The sequence below is a fragment of the Equus caballus genome, chromosome 1, assembly GCF_041296265.1.
Source record: "Equus caballus isolate H_3958 breed thoroughbred chromosome 1, TB-T2T, whole genome shotgun sequence".
Taxonomy (NCBI): domain Eukaryota; kingdom Metazoa; phylum Chordata; class Mammalia; order Perissodactyla; family Equidae; genus Equus; species Equus caballus.
In genome coordinates this window covers 92170152-92184077 of record NC_091684.1, presented here as the reverse complement: position 1 = coordinate 92184077, position 13926 = coordinate 92170152, and the positions used below count along the sequence as shown (strand labels likewise).

The 13926-nt window shown below is 51.2% G+C and overlaps 1 protein-coding gene across 1 annotated transcript in view; it reads right to left on the bottom strand.

Annotated features, from left to right (window-relative positions):
- The window catches only part of ALOX5 (arachidonate 5-lipoxygenase), a 56499-nt gene that overhangs the window by 7784 nt on the left and 34789 nt on the right, over nt 1-13926 (bottom strand). The window contains exons 5-7 of the mRNA XM_023647845.2: nt 11896-12002; nt 9692-9864; nt 5894-6040 (exon numbers count right to left, since the gene is read on the bottom strand). Of these exons, the coding sequence (XP_023503613.1) occupies nt 5894-6040; nt 9692-9864; nt 11896-12002 (427 nt within the window). The remainder of the gene's footprint in view (nt 1-5893; nt 6041-9691; nt 9865-11895; nt 12003-13926) is intronic.

Sequence of the window (13926 nt, the reverse complement as noted above, 5' to 3'; positions counted from 1 at the left end):
TTATTTCAACATGAACATAATATGAAATTATTAAAGAGATATGTTATGTTCTTTTGTTTCTCTTTATAAGTCTTCGAAAGCAGATGTGTATTTTGCACTTCCAGCACACCTTAGTTTGGACTAACCACAGCCCAAGTGTTCTAGAGCCCCGAGGGGCCAGTGGCTCCAGCACCAGACAGAGCTGCTCCAGAGGCCAGCTGCACTGCTCACCCAGGGTCGACCAGTGTGGGGACGAGGGGAGAGCCGAGTTTGACCTTTACGGTATTCTTGTTTATTTGCTTATTAATGCAATTAGTTGTGAACCTTAAAATATCAGACAATTTCACATAAAAATTTGGATTACTAGGTTTTCCTGAAAAATTAGGTCTGTGAATTCTGCACCCATATTCTCATAGAAACATGCTCCTTCTCTCTAGTCCCAGCTCTCAGGCTCCCCACTGCCCCGCCCCGCCACTGTCCCACCCCTCCCACCATCCCCGCCCCTCCCCATACCCTACCCCTCCCACTGCTCTGCGTCTCCCCATCTCCCTGGAGCTTCACTCATGTGCACTAACTGCCTGGCCCCCCATTTTGTGCCTCCCAGAGTACGTGGGGTGCGGCCGCCCTCTGGAACATGCTCTGCTGCATGCCTGGGGCTCTGCTTGTACTATCTCATTTATTCCTCACCATCACCCCGCAAGGCAGATTCCTGCCATTCCCATGTTACATAGGGGGAAACCGAGGCTCAGAGTGGTCAGGCAGCTCTCTCAAGTCACACAGTGGGTAGAGCTAAGCTGGGATGGGGCCCAGGGCTCTGCCCATTCCCCGGCAGCACCTTGGGGTCTTTCTCTCCACTCTCACTGCCTAGTCCAGACCCTCACTTGCTCTCCACCTTGAACTCCTACACAGGCCACTCCAATTTGGGGCTCCCCTCCTACCCATCCTAAACATCCTCCTCACTCTTGTCCAGGCCCTTAGTGACGCCATGGGATACCAGAATGTGCCCTGAATGGCTTGGTGTTCTTGTTTTTTGGGTAAGGAAGTAGCTTTCTGTTTCTGATTAGAAAATAAGATGTACTTATTGTAAAAATTCCAGTCATTACAGAAGATCGTAAGAAAGAAAACATCACTTCATAATCCAGCTTCTTTGCACATGTGCATCTTTATCTGTTTGACTTTCCATAAACTGAACACTATTATAATGAACTGTCTCTTTCTTTTGCTCACTTGTGTCCCAACCAGTCCATCCCAGTGTTCCCAACCCAGTGACCTATGTCCTTCTGCGCCTCCCCATGCCCACACGAGTATCTAGTCAGGTCCTTGAATTCAGTTGACATGGAGGCGATCATATAATCTTTCCCCTGGATCTTGCTTTCTGCTTTGCTAACTCCTCGTGGAAAGGCCTCCAGGTCAGCCCTCCAGGTCAGCTGGGACAGACCTAATCCATCCGTTTTTTGTTTTTTTTTAATTTTTTTAAAAATTGGCTCTGAGCTAACATCTGTTGCCAATTTTCTTTTTTGTTTTTCTTCTTCTTCTCCCCAAAACCCCCCAGTACATAGTGGTATATTCTGGTCGTAGGTCCTTCTGGCTCTGCTATGTGGGATGCCACCTCAGCATGGCTCGATGAGCACTGCTGTGTCCGCGTCCAGGATCCGAACCGGCAAAACCCTAGGCCGCAGAAGCAAGCGCGGGAACTTAACCACTCAGCCATGGGGCCGCCCCTAGCTCATCCGTTTTAAAGGCAGCATCACCTTTCACGGTCTGGGCACGACAGGTTTCACTCAATCAGTCCTCTCCTGCCTTCACACTGACTTCAAGTTTGCTTTCTGCCCCGCAAAGCCCTCTGCACAGTCATCCTCGCACGCGCATCCTTGCGGATCTGCTCTCTCATCTCTACTGCCTGGGCGCTGGGAGCCCGCGGAGCCGCAGGGATGCGGCTGTGCGACGTGGGTAGAGGGCGCCCCACTGCTGCGCTCCTTCCGCTGGGACGCACCAGTTCAGCGGGACTGGTTGTCAGAACACTTAAACGGTAAACAGTGGTGGCCAGGAGCCCCCCAGTGTCCTTCCTATCACACTGGCCACACCAGTCCCGCCCCCAGGAGCCTCTGACCACCCACTCTGCAATCCAGAACCTCCAGAGGCACACCTGGTGCAGCAAGCAGGTGCTGTGGACCTGCTCAGGGCAGGCCCAGGGGCCCAGGTACTAACTGCGCATTCCGCCTGTTAGGAGAGAGTGTGCGCGTCCCCGGCTGCGACAACTCAGGCTGGCGCGTGGGGGCGCCGTTCTTGCTGGAGGCTGGGTGTTACCACTTTTCTTTTCCCTGCCTGATGGGTCAGAAGCAATATGTCATTGTCACTTTAATTTGCATTTTCTTAACTACTAGTGAGGTGGAGAATTTTTCCATCTACCGATGATTACCATCCCTCTTGTATCAACTGTCTATCCACATTCTCTGCCCATTTTTCTGTTGGGATATTTGTCTTTGCCTTATCAATCTGAAGGAGCTATGTGTATATTATACATATTCATCTTTTATCTGTCACTATGTCACAGTTATTTTCCCCAATCTATCATTTGCCTTTTGGCTTTGTTTCTGGCCTATTTTACCATTCAATTTTTAAAACATGACACCATCAAATATGCCTATATTTTCCTTTATAACTTCTTGATTTCCTGTTTCTTCTTTAAAAAGTTTCCTTAGCACCCATGTTATACATTTTTTATTAAATTTTCTTTTACTTTTTTACATTTTAATCTTCACTTCATCTGAAACTTTTGTAAATAGTATATGTGTCCAATTTAACTTTTTCCTTGTGCAAAGGCAGTCACGATGGCCCCACTGCAATTCGATCGCTTTTCACTGAGTCAAATAACCACCGTTGTCATACATTGAATTCTTATGTATGGGGCCTATTTCTGGACTCTTTATCTATATGCTGTCTGTTTTCATGTGTAGCATCCGCTTTCAACAGTGACCTTATGGTATTCCTTGATATCTGGCAAAGAAACTCCTCTGTTTGTTCTTTTTCAAAAAATGTTAGCTATCCTTGAACATTTCTTTTTTGATATGAATCTTTAAATTCGTTTATTCAGTTTTCTCACCTTCCTATTCTCCACCTCCTCAAAAAAGAGAGAAAACCTGATTGAAATTTTAATTGGAAATCCATTAAGTTTGTATGATAAAAGTTGGTAGAACTGACATTTTTATGATACAAAGTTTTCTTATTCAATATCAAAGCACTTCTTATTTCATTTGACATCCTTTAAAATAATTTTATAGTTTTTCTTTATATGAGTATTGTATGTTACTGTTAGCATGGAGGAAAGCTATTGGTGTTTTTGAGGAGTATATTTATTGACACTCTGCTAAACGTACTTATTAATTCTTGTAGCTTTTAAAAAAATTAGAATCTCTTAGGTTTTTTAGGTCCACCCTCATATCATTACCACAAGAGAGTCTCCTCTGCTTTTTTACATGTTTATTGATTATTTTATTTTCTTATTTATCACACGTGCGAGGACCTCCAGGACAACACCGAATAACGATTCATGATAGCAGCATTCTTGTTTATGACTTGAACAGAAATGGCTTTAGAGTTGCCATTTTTGAATGATATTTCCTGTCCTCATCATACATAAGTTTACTGTTTCTATTACTATTTTAATTTTTATTAATTGTGCCTACTAAATTCCCTTTCAGTGTTGATTGATATAATCAGAGGATTTTTTTCCTAATGAATTATGCTGGTAGTTTTCTTGATATTGAAACATCTGGAATAAAGCCCACTTGGTGACAACATGTTAGTCATTTATTACACTGCTGCATGCACTTTGCTAATGTCATTCTTAGATTTCTTTTAAAATCTACATTTGTAACTTGTTTGGTCTTCGGCTTTCTCTTAGAGCCCACCTGTATTGGGTTTTGGTACTAAGGCTATGCCGGCTTCACAGAATGAATTCAGGGGCCGACAGACCTTACAGAGCTCTGGAAATGTCTGCTGTCTAGAGGTCGGCTAAAACTCAGTTGTTCATCGTATTGGCCTCTCAGCTTTCCAATTGCTGGTGTGAAAATTGACCTTTTTTATATAACTTCTTCTTATAATTTATATTTTGCTAGGTTTTTATCCATTTCCACTAGCTTTTCAGATTGTTGCCACATTCTTTTTTTTTTTTTGGTGAGGAAGATTGGCTGTGAGCTAACATCCATTGTCAATCCTCCTCTATTTTGTATGTGGGATGCCTCCACAGCATGGCTTGATAAGTAGTGTAGGTCTGTATCTGGGAACCCGCGAACCCGGGCCACCAAAGGGGAGCACACTGAATTTAACCACTACACCAGTGGGCCAGCCTACACATTATTATTATTATTTTTTAAATGTGTGATTATCTTTTCTTTCTTATTCCTAATCTTGTATATTTTTGCTCTTTCTTTCAGCAGCCTCATAGGGGGGTTATTTATTTTCTCAGACAAGATTTTGGATTTATTATCCTCTGGCTTTCATTTGCATGGTTCTTTACAGTTTGCAAAGCTTCCATTTGCAGGAGAGGGAAGAGATTCAGGAACATGCTGTGACTTGTCTGAGGTCCCACGGACTGCTAGCAGGTGGCAGAGCCGGGACTTCAGCCAGGCCCTGACTCTAGGCCACTTCAAGAGGTCCCGGGGGACAGGCTGCTTCAGAGGCACATGCCGGTGGTAAAGGGCCCCTCTCCTTGGGTCTCCTAGCTCTGTTTACTTCCCTAACATCACCCGTCCCTTTACCTTGTGCTCCAGTGTCTTAAGCACAGCATAGGGCTTCTCTCTGATAACACGCTGGGACTCCTCTGGGGGAGACAAGCCCCAGAGACTGGGAGATGGGTGTGGGAATGGGGTCGGGAGGGTACAAACTCTGGAGCCAGACGGCCTGGTGTGAATCCCAGCTCTGCCGTTGTCTGTGTGCACCTGTGCCTCAGTTTCCTTAAGGATTTTAGCAGTGTGTATTTTACAGTCAGACATGTTAGTATTTCTGCAGTGAACATGTCTGATTGTAAAATATCATGTTGCCCCAGACCTGGGCCAGGGAGAGAGGTGTCACATAATGAAGTAGACGCACTGCCAAAATCCTTAAAATCCTGGATTCTGAAACATTTGGGCCATCAGGGTTTCAGACTAGGACTTGCCTTTAGTCACGTGATTGTTGCCACAACCTTCCAAGATAGGCAGGCCCTGCTGGCTACCTATCATTTTACGCAGATAAGGAAACTGAGGCACTGGTGCACACAGACAGTGGTAGAGCTGGGATTCAGACCTGGTTCTGTCCTGGGCGTTGTTTCCTGCTGTCTGCGTCCCAGATCCCACAGCGTGGCAGGGGCCTGGTGCTGTGAGGAAGCAGAGAGCAGCTAGGAATGGGGACAGATGAAGCTCTGCCTGCCTCTCACCCAAATTGCTCCCCGCCCTCCTCCACTGCTGCTGGTGGAAACAAGAGCCCGTGGGCACGTGAAGGCAGCATCCCAGGGCTGGCCCGGTTCCTGGTCCCAGGCCTCATGGTGCTTCTCTGTGGCCTCACCCTCCAGCTCATCTCCCAGCTTCACCTGCCTGGCCCCTGCTGGTGTTTTGATTTGGGGCCCTGGCCAGGATGCTGGCCTGTGGGGCACAATGCATCATGCTAGGGCAGGTCCTCCGCAGAGCACCTCGGCCTGCCAGGGATTTCACAAGTGTATCTTGGGGAATGGAGCCCTTTCCCTCTCGTGGACAGCGCTCCCCACAGCTGGCAGGAGGCCCCAAGTTCTTGTTTTTCCTGTCCAGCTTAGGAGATGCGAGGCACAGCAGCCTCTGCCTCCTGGAGGTTTGGCTGGAGCCACCCAGGAAATTCCTCCCCAAGCCCTGGCTGCCAAGGAGGGAGCTACCCAGGAAAGGAGCAGGGCCGGGCGGCCTACCTGGATGGCAATGGGGACAATCTTGTTGGCCCGGTTCTTGTACAGCAAGCAGATGGGCGCGGCCAGGAACTGCAGTGTGCAGGGGTCTGTTTTGTTGGCATCGATGCCGTCCAGCAGCTCGAAGTCCACGATGAAAATGTTCCCTTGCTTCAGGAGGCAAGAGGAAATACATCCTAATCAGTTTCAGGCAGAGACAGACCCGAGAGTCAGTCCCAGAGGGCGGGAAGGTGGCTCTGGGGGCCCCTGGCAACTCAGTGGAGTTCAGAATTTACAGTTCTCTCGTCCTCCGGCTCAAAGGCTGATGCACACGGAGAGCTTTTACAGATTGTGGAGGTTTTTTGGTAACACGAAGGGAGGCAGCCAAGTCTGCATTTGTGGTACCTGAAACCTGCTTGACCCTCATGAAAGATGTTGAAAAAACACCCAGAATGACAGGTTAGTAAGAAGAAAGGAGACAGAGTTTAGGTGAAATAGATGAGAGAAGTCAAATACCACAGAGTGATGCTGCAGGACCCCACTGACATGAAGTTCAAAAGCGGGCAGACCCGAGGGGCAGGGGCAGGACAGGGTCACTCTCGGGAGAAGAGATGGAGGGGGGCGGGTCTGCAGGGGTGGGGTCCACAGAGGCAAGCGTCTACAGGGTCATGAGCGGTCTTCAAGGCCGGTGGAGGTCTTTCGGGGTATCTGCAGGGCTTGGGGGTGGTCTGCAGGAGTGGAGCGTTCCGCATCCTGGTCTGAGGCTGGTGACACGGTGGGGTCAGTTGGGACATGTTCCCTGAGCTTGCTGACACTCCTGATTCGTGCCCTTTTCTGTAGTTATTATACTTCAATACAAGCGATGTGCCTGGGACTTGGGCAAGGTAGAAAGCTGCCCTTTTCAGACTACACTTGTGTCCTCTAGGGGGAGCCCAACCACAGCGCCGTGACGGCTCCTTCCGCGAGAATGGGGTCTGCTCAGGCCAGAATTTGGAGTTTGGGTAGATGGCCAGCAGCGCATCTTCCTAAGCGTTTCTTGTTTTAAGCGAGTAATGGAGGCAGGGGTGTGGTCCGGCTGGGGTGGGGGTCCGGGTTTGCGACGTGGCAGAGACGGGTCACAGGCGCTCAGGTGAGATGTGTGTCCAGAACTCTATCTGCAGAGGGCACACTGTGGCCACTGCGCACGCGCTTCACGAATCCTGGCTTGGGGGGTGGGCCCAAAGATGGGAGAGGAGCTCAGAGCCTGGCCACCATCTGCCTCCTTTTCAGACAGGGAGAACCCTGGCAGATGTCTGACACCAATGATGAACTCTGAGCAGTCTGACCACGATGTGTGTGGTCAGAGGTGGGGATGGAGGGATTATCCTGGTCACCAGGGCAGAGGGAGGGTGGGGAGAGGCTGGCTCCAGGAGAGCCGGGACCGGGCCACTCAGGACACCTTGTCAAGAAGGTGGAGACACCCTGACTGGGCTTCCATGATGGGCTGGGTAACAGGACTTTCAGAGCAGAGGTGACCATCAGTGACTACTGTGCCGAAGGAGCAGCTGCCAATCAAATCTTGAGACAACCCAGGTTGGGTAATGTTATCAATGCTGGGCTAAAGGGAGGCCCTGGGAACCCAAGCCTGGAAACCAAATCCCAAAGCTGGGATGTGGGCCAACGTCGGGAACATTTCTCTGTTATTCCAGGCTACCTCCTCTCTCTGGGTCTCAGTTTCATGCTTCTGGAAAGGGAGGGGCCAACCCTGTCTCTCAGTTCTGACACTGCGGGATTCTGTAGCAGACACTGGCGTTCCTGCTTGTCTGGTGTCCCTGTGCTCTCCATTTGGTCAGCATGCTCCATTCTCCTGGCCACAGTGGGTTGATTCAGGGAATTCTCTCTGGGCTCTGACACCTGCTGGGAATGTAGAGAAATAGGGACGTCCTTTCTGGCAGTGGGTAGTGGTTGCTAAACTGGTGGAAGGTAAGTCTGAAGCTGTTGGTGGTCCTCTTCCCCTCCACATAAGGAGATCCTCCTAAGAAAAAAACCCAACAGAGGCAGAGAACTGAGAAATGGAGAGACGATGCCAGGGGATCGTCTGAGCCCTGGCCCGGGCTCTGAGCTGTTAGCTCTGCTCCTACTGCTGCCTGAGCCAGTGCATTTCTTAGAGTAAGCCAGATGGAGCTGGTTATTGTGACTTGAAACCTAAAAATCCTCATATAAACTAAAGCAGTCTTGAAGAGCCATAACAGTGAGTCAAAACCAACAATAGGGATAGAATTTCTCTACAAAAATAAACCACGCAGGTGAAGACTAAAAAAAACTTAGAAGTTTTGGTAAGCCACAAGTCTAACATAGATCACTAAGATACTGCCAAAAAGACGTAGCACAAATGACAGTGGGAATTAAGAATTGTGCTGATGTGTGTAGGAGATGTGTGTGTGTGTGAGAGATGGGGAGGTGTGTGTGTGAGAGATGGGGTGGTGTGTGTGAGAGATGGGGAGGTGTGTGTGTAAGAATCCAGTCAATGGTGGCTATTAGATTATAGCTTCATGACCAAAACCACAGCTGAGCATCAAGACCATAACTCAAAGGACAGATGATGGTTGTGACAAAGCTGCCATACCCCACCTGCCCTGGAGGTGGCAAGGACTCCTGAGCAGAGGCTGTCACCCTGCCCAGGCGGCTGGGTGCACAGATAGCTGCTCGGTCTCTCCCAGTCCTAGAAGTTTCTCTGATTTGAAGTTGGAAGTGCACAGCCACGAAGTCACATTAATACATCCAGGAACAGAATGCAGAGGAATACTGTGTGTGTGCTCGTGAGTGTGCCTGCACGGGGGGCACTGTCAGCTGTCCATGTGATCAGGTAGTGTCCTGGGGCCAGAGCAGGTCCACAAGGGGCCAGGACTGCCTGCCCTGGGACCTCAGCTGGGCAGGTGGCCCTCCAGAGTGAGGTGGCAGGGTGTGGGGGCTGGAAGGTCTGTCCACAGATGGCACTGACCATGCCTTTTTGGCTGGGGCCCCAAGGAAAGCTAAGCAAGCAAGATGGGGGTGACCAGAAACAGCAGAAGGCCACCGAGACACCTGGGGGCAGGTGGCAGGAGGCCCAGTCATCCAGGCTCTAGTGGGAAGAGGCCAACTGCTGGGAGCCCATGGCCATTCCCAGGGCCTCCAGTCTCTGACACAGAGGGGCCTGACACCGAGTCCCCCCAGATCCATGGAAGAGGCGGTTTGAACCCTTTCTGTCTCAAGACAAGCTTAGTCCTGGACATGGAGACAGCAGACCCTGCAGGCGAGGGCTGAGCGAGGGGGAGAGGGCGGGAAGTGATGACACCAACATTTCTAATTAGACCATCAAAAATTCCATCAGTGTTCTCTTTTTCTGTTCTTGTCCTGAGGCAAGGCTTGCTTCTCTCTCTGGTTCCCTCTCCTCTGCAAGGTGAGGGACAATCTGATGGCTGTGTGTGTAAAGCATCTCTCATGACGCCTGGCCCATACCAGTCCCTAGTCAGAGGGAGCCCTTTTAATTATTATATTGAAAATATTGAGATTATGCTCCCAGACTTGAGCATCATGGGGAAACATCCCCCTCAATTCCTCCTCCTACATTGGACAAGACAGTTTTCATAAATGCCCAGGAAAAGAAAGAGGCCACTTCACTGAGGGCAGCTGATCTCACTATGGGCCAGACAGACAAGCCTGGAGATAGTGGCCTGGGGGCCAGCAAGCACTGGCCAGCAGGACGTGGTTTCCGCCCAGCGGAGTGTGACCTGGTTGTCTGACCCAGGCCATCTGAGCTGGGCGTCCGGCCTGGGCCGCCATCCCCAGCCACCTAGGTCCTACCTCGACCTCCTCCTCCAAGGTGAGCTGCCGCTCCAGGCTGCACTCCACCATCTCCGTGGTCACTGGGAGCTTCTCGGGCAGCTTCGTGCAGCGCCGGATCAACACAGGGTTGCAGCCGTTCAGGAACTGGTAGCCGAACATGAGGTCTTCCTGCCAGTGATTCATAACTCGCTCTACAGGGGAGAGAATCACAGTCCAGCCTAAGCTCTGAGTGGAGGCAGGCCGGGCTGCGGCCCTCCTGACCATGGCCAAGGGCCAGAGTCCCTGCTGGGCCCCCTCTTCCAGGCATCAGCTGGCATCACAGCTGATCACAGGTTCCACCCGCTGGGCCCAACTGCTTGACAACTGTGTCAGCCCATGGCACCACCCGCCATCCCTGAGCTGGCCTTTAGTGGCTCAGAAAGTTCCTGGGAAACCCCCGCACTTTTTATTTTTGAGGAAGCCTGGCCCCGAGCTAACATCCGTGCCCGTCTTCCTCTACTTTATATGTGGGATTCCTGCCACAGCATGGCGTGCCAAGCAGTGCCACGTCCGCACCCGGGATCTGAACCAGCAAACCCTGGGCCGCCGAGAAGCGGAATGTGCGCACTTAACCGTTGTGCCACCGGGCCAGCCCCTGGGAAACCCCTTTTTCAAGTACAAAACCAAAAATAGACAATTGGGGTTGCATCAAACTAAAACGCTTCTACACAGCGAAGGAAACACTCAACAGTGTGAAAAGGCATCTATGGAATGGGAGCAAACATTTGCAAACCATATATCTGATAAGGGCTTAATCTCCAAAGTATATAAGGAGCGCCTACAACTCAATAGCAAAAAAGCTAATAACCCAATTAAAAAATGGGCAAAGGACTTGAACAGACATTTCTCCATCCAAAGAAGACATACAAATGGCCAACAGGTGTATGAAAAAATGCTCAACATCACTAATCACCAGGGAGATACAAATCAAAACCATAATGAGATATTGCCTCACACCTGTCAGGATGGCTATTGTTAAAAACAGAAAAAAGACAATAAGTTTTGGCGAGGATGAGGAGAAATTGGAACCCTTGTCCCCTGCTGGTGAGGATGCAAAATGCGCAGCTGCTATGGAAGATGGTATGGAGGTTCCCCCAAAATTAAAAATAGAACTACCATATGATCCGGCAACCCCACTTCTGGTATGTGTTCAGGAGAACTGAAATCTAGAAGGGACATCTACACCCCATGTTCACTGCAGCACAATCCTTACAGCCAACGTGTAGAAACAGCCTAAATGCCCATCTACAATGGACTGGATAAAGGAAATGTGGTACATACACACAGTGGAATCCTATTCAGCCTTAAAAAAGAAGGACATTTTGCAACACGTGACAGCGTAGATGCACCTGGAGGACATTACGCCAAGCGAAATCGGCCAGACATAGAAAGACAAATACCACACAATTCCACTTATATCAGTTATCTAGAAGAGTCAAACTCATAGGATCAAAGGGTGGAATGGTAGGTGTTAGGGGCTAGGGGCGGGGGAGATGGGAAGTTACTAATCCATGAGCATAAAGTTTCAGTTAAGCAAGATGGAAAAGTTCTAGAGATCTGCCGTAAAACATTATACCTATAGGGGGAGAGAAAAAAAAAAGAACTCAGGTCCTTCTGCCCAGGATGGAGGGAAGAGGAGGAGAGTGGAGGGCATCCTGGGGAGGCATCTGCAAGGGCAGTTTTCGCCCAGGGGCCTATTTCAATACCTAGTCTTCACCCCGCCTTCCCGGCTCCTTGTCTTTCCACTGCTGTTTTGTCCTTCCTGTGCCATCCCTGGCAATCACAAGGCTCTCGCTCCACCAAACACATCCTAGTCCAAAAGAACCCAGTGTGGCTTTTATGCAAACACCTAAAAAACAAGCTAGGTTCTGCCTTTACTCTGTTCAGAAACATAAGTGATTGACATATATAAACACAAAGTTCCGGTATTTTTGAGACCTTTGATAATGAAATGAGGTTTCACCTTGAATGTCCCAGGAGGAGAAACTCTGGGCATGAGGGTGACCCCCCGTGAAACAAACTGCCTGGGGTACAGAGGATGCTGGCCGGGGTGATGGGGAGGGCTGGACAGCTCAGCCTGGAGGGCCGGCCAATGTGCTGGAGCGGGTGGGGCAGCCCTTTCCAATTCCAGGACGGCATGCCCAGCTCCCCAGCACCACGAGAGCCCCCAAAGGCACACTCACCAGAAATAGTGTTGCTGATCTTGACGAAGATTTTCTCAAAGTCGGCGAAGTCATTCCAGGAAGACTGGAACATGTGCATGAAGCGGTTGATGAACAGGTTTTCCATCCTGCAGACCAGGAGACAGCATCACCCCTCAGACGTGCTCTAGCCTCGACTCCCTCTGCAAAGCCCTCACACCATGGTCTCACTGAGCCCCTAGACACCCCAGGCAGCAGGGACTTGAACCCAGGGCAGCTCCGAGAAGGCAGCCAATTGGCCTTGTGGAACGAGGATCCACGCCTGATGCTCTTCCCACTGCACCTCCCCTGGGAGGAAGACTAGCTGCCTGCCCTCCAGAACAGTCTAGGGCGCCTCTAATCCCATTCATGCCTGCTTTTGTCCATGCATGCATTCAGCCACTCGTCAAACTTTTGCTGCCCCACTCGCTGGGCCCGGTCCTGTGCAAGCTCCCAGGGACAGAGCGCCGCATCCCCTCGGCAGCTGCTCTATGGTGTCTCCTGGATTTGGGGGGATGAGTGGTTCCATTCCTCATTTACTTTCTGCCTAACCCTGGCTCTGTGCCTGGTGCTGGGGACACAGTTTCCCAATGCTCATCACACAGGACAGCCAAGGAACCAGGGACAAGAGCTCGCTGAACTCACAATGCGGGCCGCAGGCAGTGAGGAGTGAGGTCTGAGGGGGCCTGGGCAATCCCAGGGGCTTCCTGGAGGAGGCATAGGATGGGTCTGGGAAAGGTGGAGAAGAAGGGGAGAGGCTTCCCAGGCTTCTCTACATAACCCATGCAAGGCGTAGGGCAGAGGTTTGGGAATTCTGGCCAGTGTTCATTGTGACAGTAGGCCTCAGTTTCTCTCTCTGGCACACACATGGCTGACAGTCCCCTCCCTGCCGTCAGCACTCACTGCCCTCTCCTCCAGAGGTCACGCCTCCCCACCACTCTGTCTCCTGTAGGCCTGACTCAGGGCCTTTGCATGTGCGGTTCCCTTGGCCTGGCATGCCCTGCGCCCCTCCTTCTTCTCCTCCTGAGCATCCAGGGTGAGAGGATCTGGCAGGCCCGCCCAGCGTCCCCCACTCCCCCTTCCACGTGCAGGAAGCCACGGCTTCCCTGGACCAGGCTGGCCCTGGATGCGGTCTCTGCAGCAGAAGGCAGATGGAGGACAGACTCGACTGTGTGAAGACCCGCCTCTGCCTTAAGCACCAGGCGGGTGGCTGCATTGCTCAGCGCTGAGCCCAGGATCCAGCTGCCATCACTGTCTGAGAAGGTAGCACAGGTGCCTGGGGCAGGGCTGTGCTCCTCCAGAGGGCTCCCCTTCCTGCCCTCCTCCACCATGGGTGCCAGCAGAGCCCCTCCCCAGGGAGCAGCACTGAGCTTCCCTACACTGGCTTCAGGGGCAGCGGGCTGGCTTTGGCTGAGCACTGCCACAGGAAGGTTTGGGAGTCCAGAGGCCTCCTCACGCCCTCCCCAACCAGCGGAATCAGAGGACTGAGGTTTGGGTGTTTTGTCCAGACTGGAACCTGGCTGATGGGGACAGAGGGCTCTGTCATCCCAGGGAGCCACCTGTGAGCATGCATGAGGGCAGCAAGTCCAAGTGAATGAAGGTGGGAACTGGGCAGACAAGCAGGAGACACTGGGGTCCCTCCTGCTCTGCCAGGTACGGAAAAGACACCGAGGCAGAACGTGACATGGGCTTGCAGACTCCCCTTCGGATTCCTCCCTAGTTTAGCAAACACCTCTCTCATTTGTACTGCCTGCCCTGGGACCCCTAGGAGCCCACGCTGCCTGGGAGAGGGTCCTGGAGTCACAAGGCCAGTGACCTCTGTGAGCCTCAATTTCTCCTCTGTGAGTTGGACAAACCAGCTGCCTGCAGGTTACTGAGAGGCTGTAATGCCTGGAAGGTTCTGGAACACAGCCTGGGCAGTGGTGGCCACACACAGGTGGCACTCAGCACCTCGGAGCTGGAGAATAACGCTGGTGTCATGCCCTAGTCCGGGCTGGTATCTCCCTCACTTTTATCCCAGCCTCTCATGGGGAA